Source organism: Ostrinia nubilalis, chromosome 30, assembly GCF_963855985.1.
Source record: "Ostrinia nubilalis chromosome 30, ilOstNubi1.1, whole genome shotgun sequence".
NCBI lineage: Eukaryota > Metazoa > Arthropoda > Insecta > Lepidoptera > Crambidae > Ostrinia > Ostrinia nubilalis.
Genome location: NC_087117.1, coordinates 4,334,410 through 4,344,835, shown reverse-complemented (window position 1 = coordinate 4,344,835; position 10,426 = coordinate 4,334,410). Strand labels below are relative to the sequence as shown.

The following is a 10,426-nucleotide window of genomic DNA, read 5'->3' as shown; positions in this document are numbered from 1 at the left end:
TTTGGAAAAGATACAAAACAGTTTTTCATTCGGTGGTGTTGTGTTGCACTCATAACTTTTGATGCACGAGAAAAACCGTTTTCTAGCTGCATGGTGTGTCTTCTATATCACAGCTGTTCTTGAATATCTGGAGGTAAGATGCACTTTATTTATCTACTGTTTTAATAAGCCACTTTATTTGTTTATCTAAACTGCTTCTATTTTACGTAAAACAAGACCGGCGACAGTGGCGAGTCTCTTGGGCCGTTCCAGTACCTACTTACTTACTAAGTAGGTGTACTTTCAATAATGTAGGTACTAACACTACATTTTCTGCCCTAAGACACCCCGCAGACTGCACGTGCAGAGTTTTGGTCGGCCGATAGTTTGGCCGGCTCCCAATTTATATGAGGAATCGGCAATGTCGAATCGGCGTAATGTGCGCACTTCCACCAGCCCGAGCTTCTATGTATGCCTCCTAACGGCACAGATGAGACGGCGAATTCATACACGATAGCCCTCATTAACGGCCGACTAAAAATCTATAGTTTGCGGGGTGTCTTAGGGGTCTATTCCACTTTGATCACCCAGGTCATCTTATCCATGGATGATCAAAGGACACTAAATTGTCGCTTGGAGTCCACTTTGATCACCTGGGTGATCAAAGCCAGGTGATCATAGTGGAATAGACCGTCGTATTCAACTTATCGCCAGTGTCGCCAGGTCTTCTTCAAATTAAGAATGTTTTCCACTGCTTCCAGCGTCTCTCGGTGGCACCACAGCCTTGTTCGTCGGCGCCAGTGTGCTCACCGTGGTGGAGACGATGCTTTTCATGCTGCGACACATCATCAGGTTCATAATACTGCGCAGGCCCATTGGAAGACGCATTATTGAGTTTAAACCTTAGGTTGTTGCTGGTAAAGATGTTATTGTGTGTATTTTAGCTTAGCAAAAACTTAGTTTTTAAGAAGTAAGAAGAAGTAGGTCAAAAACCGCTTCATTCTCAATCGAATCTGTTTGTATTGTAATAAGGAGATGTGTTAATTAAATGCTATGAAAAAGAATTGTGTTTCAATTCACTTTGCCAACGGCCTATCTGTAATGACACAAACTAGAATTAATAGGAATCAAACCCAGAACCGCTGAAAGGAGATCAACCAACACTTTTTACCTAGCCACTCTACTAAACTGCAGGTGGTGCAGTGATAGTAATAGCACAAATAGAAGTAATACCACAGAATAATAATAAGTACTACGTACAGAAGTTTTACTTCGCGAAGGTATTTAAAAAAATGTATGCTCAATGTCATTAACAATATGGTGTAATTTAGCTTGTCTCAAGAGTCGAGCAAGTTTGTCAGAAGTTTTGTTGACAAACGTCAGTGATCGGTACTGCGCCGAAGCTATTGGCTCCGTGCACGATTACAGCGCCAACTAGCGTCCACAACTTTGTGGGCTCTGTCACATTGACATTTAGGTCGTATATTTGTGAAAAAATATCGAAATGAAAAAATAACAAATATTTTCAACTAATAAATTGTTGTGATACCACGATTTGGGTGGAAAAAAGGTTTTGAAATCATTTTGGTCATTCAAATCAAATGAGGTAAGTCCAAAAAGTGTGTTTAATTTTGATTGTGTCAGGGTTTGTTTACTTCATTTATAGTTGTAGTTTTACAGTAAAACAAAAAGAAAAAGCTACTTTAACGGTTTCATTATATAACAGTAAATATATTTAAATGTTTCTGTATCGCTAGTAATAAATTAAATATCGTTTTCAGATCGAAATGAGTATCGTTTTGAAGACCGGGTTTGTGAGAGTTACAATATCAAATTCCAACCACAAACCGTATTTAAAGGAAAGTTGTTGGTATTGGCTGGACAAGTCCGAGATGTAGAAGAATTAAGAACAAAACAAGGGCAGAGTTCAATAATTCACGCTCTCATCATAAGGCAAACATCTGTGCACAACAACTACTGTGACTCATTTTTGTACTACCACGTTGTATAGTTTAGTTATTTCCAAATTGTAAACGGCTATTAAAACAGCCCTATCGAAATACAGTCCACTCTTTTATTTAAGTTCCCAGTAGGACCCTTTTCATGCGATTAATTAATGATATTAAAATGTATTATGTAGAATCGCTTTGCCATTGACAGATACATCTGATGACAGAGCTAACATTATTTCTACTTTTGACCACCATGAGCGCTGCGATAGATTATGTCCCCCCCACCTAGTACTTCGCACCCAGCGAATAGGGCTGACTTCGGTAAAATGATGTGACGTGAGGTGCCAATCTGCAGAAAATGGCGGAGGAAATACATGATTTAGCATGAATTATCATGAATAATATTAACTAATTATTTACCTCTCAGTGTCTTGAGGCAACTTAAAAAAGTACATTCTGTGTTTTTATTATTATTTAGGCAGTTAAATACTGCACAGTATTTAGTACACCATTTTCTTTATTTTTTTCCATCATACACAAGAATACGCGTGCGTGAGTCAATGTTCGCTCGTATGTGAGGCCTTGTCGAATAGTACTCTTGTAGGGGGCAATCGTGCGTGTTTTGTTTTCGATGTAAACTCGCGGAGATGAACAGGCCTGGTAATACTTACATAAATACCTACAATAATAAATTTTCAGAGTAGGGACACAGAGTAGACACCCAACCAGTGAAGATTGAGTAGGTTGTCCCGGGAAAAGCTAATCTGAATTATCAAAGCAGAAACGAAACGTAAGCGCAGCCTTCTCTACTAACCAAAACAAAACCAAACGCACCTGTCAAAGAAACATCACTCAGTTGTCAAAATTAGCCCCTCCCTCTCTCTCCAATTTATTTATTTTCGATTTTTCTAACCTAAATTTAGAATAACACATATCGAACGACAAACGAAAATGTTCATAACGATCATAACATTCGCTCTAAATAGTTTTTATTACGTTTTCAATTTAGTTTATGTTATAATTTCGATGTTGCACACAGTTCTGCCTTTCGGAATTGATGTTGGATTATTGGGTGTTGCTGCGTATTATTTGACGAGGTTGAAGAAGCCACAGTACAATAATGTGGTCAGCATCTTCGGGCCTGAGGCTGGAAGCAAGGAGAGCGAACTACATCCCGAAAAAGTGGTCCGATGTATCGCGCACAGAGGCGCGGGCTTGGATGCGCCAGAAAATACTTTGGAGGCCTTCAAATACGTGAGTTTGTGGTCTATTTAATATTATAGTTATCGTTGAAGTGTTAATTTTATGAAAAAGATAGTGTAATAAGATCCTAAAAGTCCAGTTTAACTGAATATTTGTAACATGTAAACTACAGATACCTACTTGTGTACATAAACATAAAATAATGTATCAATTTGTACTACCTACATGCCCAAGCAGCAATAATATAAACCTCTCAGTTTTCTAAAAGCAAAGTATTTATTGTCAGTTCAATGAGTAAACGGATTCTAATAATATAATAATAATATTATAAGCCTTTATTACTGGATTAGAAGGTATTTTACAACATTAAAATTTCATTTTACAATTTAGCTGCACTCATCTCCAGTTTTTCCTTGGACATAGGCCTCCTCCAATGATCTCCATGCTTCTCTGTTTCTGGCCATAATGGCCCTGCTAATTTGCGGATATCGTCCTCCCATCTTTTTGCTTGTCTGCCTCTACTTCTTTTTCCTTCATGGGGATACCATTCCGTTACGGCTCTTGTCCATTACTCTTTATTTTCCCTCATTAGGTGTCCTGTCTACTTCCATTTCAACTTTTTAATTGTTGCAACAACACTTCTGAATTTGGTTTTTGATTTTATTGTGTTTAGGTTTATCTTGTGTTAATACACTTCTCTCCATACTATTTTGGCATACTTTTAACTTTTTAAGTTGTTGCTTTGTTAACAGGTTCTTTAGTAGTATTTTTTATAAATCATTTTAGTGTAATTTAACATTATTGAATGCAACATATTCTTATTTATTATGTTACACTATTCTATACTCAGACTCTTTTATTAATAAAAAGTTTGGACACTGTTTTAAAGTGACATTTCCATACTAAAACTTTTTATTAATAAGAGGGAGACAATGCTAGACAAATCCTCCTTTAGCCATACTCCTACAGTGTAGACTAAAAGACGTCAAGATAATTCAATATGTCTTCCATTGCAGTGTGTAGACCACAACTGCTACTTCGTGGAACTAGACGTGAGGTCGTCTCGGGACGGTCAGTTAGTGCTCCTCCACGACCAGGGCCTGGAGAGGCTGGCCGGGACCAGCGTGTCTGACGTCCGGGTCATGGACTGGGAGTCTATCAAAAACATCGATATAGGGGCTACACATCCTAATAGGTGAGTAGAAATTGATGTCAGTTGTCTGAAATGATAGAGGAAATAGACTAAAAATTGCTAAGTGGACTATTCTCACCGCTGCAACTCCTGTGTAGTCAGGATCTTGCTAAGTGGAAGCTAATAATAATAAGGTTGTGTTGACTTTGAGGTACTTCCCGCTTGAGCCAACTTGTATGGCTATAAAACTGTTAAGTTGGGATTAATCGCTATCAATCTGTTAAAGAGGACAAGTGAGATCATTATTTGGTTTTATAACCATAAAAATTGGTAATTGATCCCAGAGGTGAGCCCAAAGTGAGGTCTTTTTTCAAGTCACATTTATGGTATATGTTAATCATTTATTAAGAAATGAAATGTGTTTTTCTTTAAGGATATTTATTGGGCTTTCAAATAACACCAATATTGTTGGGGCACCATGATTGTGTCAGAAGAAAATCTTTAAAGTTCGCGTCGCGGGAGGGTCGATTTATTTGATGTCGAGTGTATTTGACGCTGACTGTACATGTCTTTTGTCCACAGGCACCATTTCAAGGAGGTGCACCTGTGTCTCCTGGACGATGCGTTGGACTATTTGCTGGATCACAAAGTGCGCATGATCATCGATGTCAAGGGGGAAGACAAACAGGTGATTTTTTCATAAATAATTAGTGATTCTACCAATAAAATTGCTTTATTGTACCATTTCAGGGTAGCGTTAAATAGCGCCATCTACCAAACTAATGATCAATATCAATGCCTTGTTTAGTCATGGGCATATCTAAAGTCCGGTCGCCTAGCACATAGAATTTCGTCCAATGACCCCAAGCTACCCATCCTTATCTTTCGCGCGTAATTATATTGCCTTCGTGTTCGCACACTCACTGAGTCACTCGTCCGCCCGTCGCACAGTCGTGAAAGCAATATAATTACGCGCGAAAGATCAGGATGACTAGCTTGGGGTCATTGGACGAAATTCTATGTGTTCGGCGACTGGACTATATGGCGGTATATTTTCGGTAGTCTAAAATCGGCGTCTTCTCACTGGGTCGAAAAACCCAAAAGGAATAAGCCAAAGAAAAAAAGCTTTTTATCAGATAATAAGTTGAATAGCACTGTTTGTTTTCCAAACAAAGTAAAATAAATAAATAACAAATAATAGAGTAATTAATATCATTTTGCAGGTCATCAACGGCATCCTAAATACATTCTCTAACAGACCTTCACTGTACCAGTACGCGGCTGTGACGTGCTTCAACCCTTTCGTGCTGTACCAGGTAAGGGACTTAGCAAGGGACCCTATGTATTACCACAGAATGCATAGTAATAACCGGTTGTTGGGGAAGCTACATTTGGGATGAATTAGCCCTTTAGTCTCAGAATGTCCAATTTGCAAAATGTCAAGTGGTATCAAAATGTCCAAGTCTCAAAAGTTCAAAGTTTCTTAAGAAATTATGAAATGAAAGCTCTTTATTTAGAAACTTTGAACTTTTGAGACTTGGACATTTTGAGACTTGGACGTTTTGCGACTTAAACATTTTGCGATTTGGACATTCTGAGACTAAACCGTTCAATTTTGTAAGATGGTAAAGAGCCCTAAGCGTGCGAATCTCGAACAAGAAATATTTATTTGTTATTCTTTAATTATTTTATCTACAGATCCGCAAGAAAGACCCGCAGATCGTAGGCGCTGTGAGCTACCGTCCCTACTGCTTCAGTGCCCAGGATTACGACGCGGAGAACGGACCCAACCGACCCAGGTAATTAATAAATTATAATAATTGTGCCGCACGGACGCGGGGCACGCAGGGCTAGCGGTCATTACTCCACCGACCGCCGAGCGGAGTGGTCTACTCCACCGACCGCCGAGCGGAGTGGTCTACTCCACCGACCGCCGAGCGGAGCGGTCATTACTCGACCGACCGCCGAGCGGAGCGGTCACTACTCAACCGACCGCCGAGCGGGGTGGAAACTATCCAGTGTTTTATTTATCACCCAACCCACATTCAAGACATTGATTTTTTTTATCCACAACGAGGAAGCTCTTGACCTGTATCTCACCTGATGGTGAGCGAGCTTCACCCGGAATCCTCAACCACGGAGGAACTGGCTATCTTACCTAATTATTATCACAGATAATGTCCACACATGGCTATGGCTTCCACAGAATACCAACGTTAAGTTCTAGATCCTAACCTAGAGCATAACCACTCATGCTGAGTGGTTGCCATTTTGATTCAAAAAAAGATTTGAGGGATGAGTGTGAGTTTACATCAAATGTCCTCACTAGTGAGCGCTTTCAAAAAAAAATATATGAAAATTTTAGTTCTTCAAAGTTCCGCTAGGGGTGCTGTACGATCTGTCATACATTTAATGTCACTTTTTACGAATGCGTTTGATTGACGTAAACTCACACTAAGCCCTCTGTTCAGAGGTGGAATTGTGTAAAGCAATCGTAATCATTTGACAGTTCATAACGTACAACGGATACGTATTCTGTGAAACGCTTTGTTTAACTGACTTTATTGTACGTTATGAACTGTCAAATGATTACGATTGCTTTACACAATTCCACCTCTGTTTGTTGTCTTATTTATTTATAAGGATTTTGGACTTCATAAACAATTTCTATCTTCAGATACGGCGAGAACCTTCCCCTCCACGCAGTCCTACGCTTCGCAGACGCTCTCTATTCACTCGCCTGGCGCTGGGCGGCGCGCTGGTGCGGCGTGAGCGCTGTCCTGCTGCACAAGGACGTTGTCAGCCCGTGAGTGACGTCACACTACTACTACTCTACTACTGCTACTACTCTACTACTACTGCTACTACTCTACTACTGCTACTACTCTACTACTGCTACTCTAGTACTACTACTCTACTACTACCATCAACTACTACTCTACTACTACTCTACTACTACTGCTCGACTACTACTATACTACTACTCTACTACTATCCATTCGCTCGCCTGGCGCGCTGGTGCGGTGTGAGCGCTGTCCTGCTGCATAAGGACGTGGTCAGCCCGTGAGTGACGTCACACTACTCTACTATTACTACTCTACTACTGCTACTATACTACTACTACTCTACTACTGCTACTACTCTACTACTACTACTCTTCATTCGCTCGCCTGGCGCTGGGCGGCGCGCTGATTCGGCGTGAGCGCTGTCCTGCTGCATAAGGACGTGGTCAGCCCGTGAGTGACGTCACACTACTCTACTATTACTACTCTACTACTACTACTCTCCATTCGCTCGCCTGGCGCTGGGCGGCGCGCTGGTGTGGCGTGAGCGCTGTCCTGCTGCACAAGGACGTGGTCAGCCCGTGAGTGACGTCACACTACTCTACTACTACTACTCTACTACTGCTACTACTCTACTACTACTACTCTCCATTCGCTCACCTGGCGCTGGGCGGCGCGCTGGTGCGGCGTGAGCGCTGTCCTGCTGCACAAGGACGTGGTCAGCCCGTGAGTTACTACTACTACCCTGCACTACTACTCTACCACTACTACTACTCTCCATTCGCTCGCCTGGCGGTGGGCGGCGCGCTGGTGCGGCGTGAGCGCAGTCCTGCTGCATAAGGACGTGGTCAGCCCGTTAGTGACGTCACACTACTCTACTACTACTACTCTACAACTACTACTACTCTACTACTACTCTCAATTCGCTCGCCTGGTGCTGGGCGGCGCGCTGGTGCGGCGTGAGCGCTGTCCTTCTGCACAAGGACATAGTCAGCCCGTGAGTGACGTCACACTACTCTACTATTACTACTCTACAACTACTACTACTCTCCACTCACTCACCTGGCGCTGGGCGGCGTGCTGGTGCGGCGTGAGCGCTGTCCTTGTGCAGAAGGACGTGGTCAGCCCGTGAGTGACGTCACACTACTCTACTACTACTCTACTATTACTACTGTACTGCTACTACTGTACTACTACCCTCCACTACTACTGTACTACTACCCTCCACTACTCGAACTCTCCGTCAGAAGGGGTCGAACTCTCCGCCAGAAGGGTGGGGCATGGGCATGGCCTGTCTTGACAGATATTGTATTATTCCACAGTGCTGAGGTGCAGTACTGGCGGTCGCTAGGCGTTCGCTGCGCCGGTTGGTGTGTGAACAGGCCTTTGGAGAAACTGTACTGGCGCGGAGTCCTCAAGGCGCCCTATTTGGCCAACACGCTTCTCGGGGAACCAGATGTGAGTATATCTAGGCCTTAAAGTCAATAGCTATAGTCCGGTCGCCGAGCAGATCGAATTTCGTCCAATGACCCCAAGCTACCCATCCTTTTCGCTCGCGCGTAATTATATTGCTGTCGCGACTGTACGACGGGCGGCCGCAGTGAGTGTGCGAGCGCGACAGCAATAGCTTGGGATCATTGGACGAAATTCGATCTGCTCGGCGACCGGACTTTAAAAGATAAATGGCGTCCTTTTAGTAAGTGCCGTCACTGTCAAAAAAATTTATGGGCAAACGTCACTTTTGAAGTTTAGCAAACGTGTCCTCGCCGAAAACATGCTAATTTCGGTGGTTGTCATGTTGTAGTCGAAGTTAATCGGATTAAGATATTTAGGCTTGGTTGCACCACCTAACTTTAACGGTAACTATGACGATAACCGGTGCTTATTGTATGGAGTTTGACAGATTTTTGACGATTGTTAAATTCAAAATAAGATGGTGCAACCCAGCCTTAGTGTTACTTCAAGCAACCTCGCCTCCTCGCGGTTGTCTTCCGATTATTGTCAAAGGCTTTGAATTATTTCTACAATAGGTACACCTACACGGCTAACTTCGATTGGGTGCTGGATGCAAATCTTTACCAAGCGGCAAGCGTTTAATCTGGAAATCATTGGGGGAGGCCTACGTTCAGCAGTGGACGTCCTGTGGCTGAAATGCTGATGATGAGTACAGGACAATTCCCACCTCTCGTTCCCACCGCTGCAACTCCTGTGTAGCCAGGATCTACAGCTTGACCGCCAATAAAAACTGATGATGAGTATCAAAAAACATGTGGTTGCAAAAATTTCAGATCGAGAAGAGAGCAGAAGCGAAAGAACGTGATACCGACGAGAACGAACGCGCCGGTCCGCTCGTTGACAAACTCTTGGAGCCGGAACGGCGAATGTCCTCCGGGCAGAACTAGGCGTTTAAAAAACAAAATGTCACTTTGACAGCGCGGGTTCTAATGTCACTTTGACAGCGCGGACTCTAATGTCACTTTGACAGCGCGGTTTTGTTTTTTAGGTTCTGCCCGCGTAAAGGATAGGCAGCCACTATTCTTTTTAGAAACTGATGTGGAAGATGTCTTTTTATGATTAATATTTATTTAAATTCTATTCGTGGCACAAGATTAAAATGAATGTTGATTAAAATGGGGTTGTATTAAATTGAAATTGGTAAACTCTATGGTAATGATTCTCCTTTCTAGAGTAAAATTTGACGGGTGTGATTTCTAATCTGTGGGTCTAGACAAAGTGCAAATTATAATCGCAAACCAGTCGAAAAGTGGTCGAAAAGCCCCTTTTTTGTATGGAGTTTTGACGGATTCGATTTTCGATTCGATCAAAAAGTGCGTTTTGTCTAGGGGGGCTGTTCTTTTTTGGCGGGAATGGAAGCACAGATAAAAAATAACTGTGGTTTAGGGATGAAGAAGCAAATTATTTGCTGATATATTTATTTGTTTTGCCGGGAAAGTTATTATTTTTATTGTTTTGTATTGTAACGCGGCAATAATTTTGGCAACTACGTATCTATGACGTGCCTTAAAATGTATTTATTTTTACAAATGCAATTCGTTAGATAACAAAAGATGGCGGCAAATTGTAGTCTTCTTGTACTTTTATTTATTAATTGTTAAAAGATTTATTTATTTTTTGTAAGTTTGCGATAGGTAAATTAGTTTTAGTGAATTGAGCCAAATTGTCTTTAGAATAAGGTTGGGATTACAAAGACGCTTACTCTATGGTTGCAAAGCACTTACCATTATGGGCGATAGCACAATATAGATCGTTTCATCCACGAAGACGCGCCCCACCATTCTTCCGCTAATGTTTGAGTGTTATCGGTACACGCTAAATTATCCATGAGTGCACACGCACACTACAATAATAACGCTCGG

General features: G+C 41.9%; 1 protein-coding gene and 1 long non-coding RNA gene across 2 annotated transcripts; both read left to right on the top strand.

Annotated features, from left to right (window-relative positions):
• The first annotated feature begins 1,207 nt into the window (after window positions 1-1,207).
• On the top strand, window positions 1,208-2,601 carry LOC135086063 (uncharacterized). The gene is made up of 2 exons (XR_010260280.1): window positions 1,208-1,585; window positions 1,761-2,601. It is a non-coding gene; the product is annotated as an uncharacterized LOC135086063 (long non-coding RNA).
• Window positions 2,602-2,788: 187 nt separating this feature from the next.
• LOC135086155 (glycerophosphodiester phosphodiesterase 1-like) lies at window positions 2,789-9,601 on the top strand. Its single transcript, XM_063980960.1, has 8 exons — window positions 2,789-3,185; window positions 4,151-4,329; window positions 4,849-4,954; window positions 5,490-5,582; window positions 5,965-6,065; window positions 6,944-7,072; window positions 8,372-8,507; window positions 9,338-9,601. Exons 1-8 carry the CDS (start codon window positions 2,883-2,885, stop codon window positions 9,449-9,451), a joined length of 1,161 nt encoding a protein of 386 aa, XP_063837030.1. The 5' UTR covers window positions 2,789-2,882; the 3' UTR covers window positions 9,452-9,601.
• The last annotated feature ends 825 nt before the right edge of the window (window positions 9,602-10,426 follow it).

Excerpts from the sequence above, each read along its gene's own strand:
- LOC135086155 (XM_063980960.1), top strand. The coding sequence starts at position 2,883 with ATGTTCATAACGATCATAACATTCGCTCTAAATAGTTTTTATTACGTT. Across the intron at positions 6,066-6,943 it reads AACGGACCCAACCGACCCAG|ATACGGCGAGAACCTTCCCC; the intron begins GTAATTAATAAA and ends TTCTATCTTCAG. Across the intron at positions 8,508-9,337 it reads CGCTTCTCGGGGAACCAGAT|ATCGAGAAGAGAGCAGAAGC; the intron begins GTGAGTATATCT and ends CAAAAATTTCAG.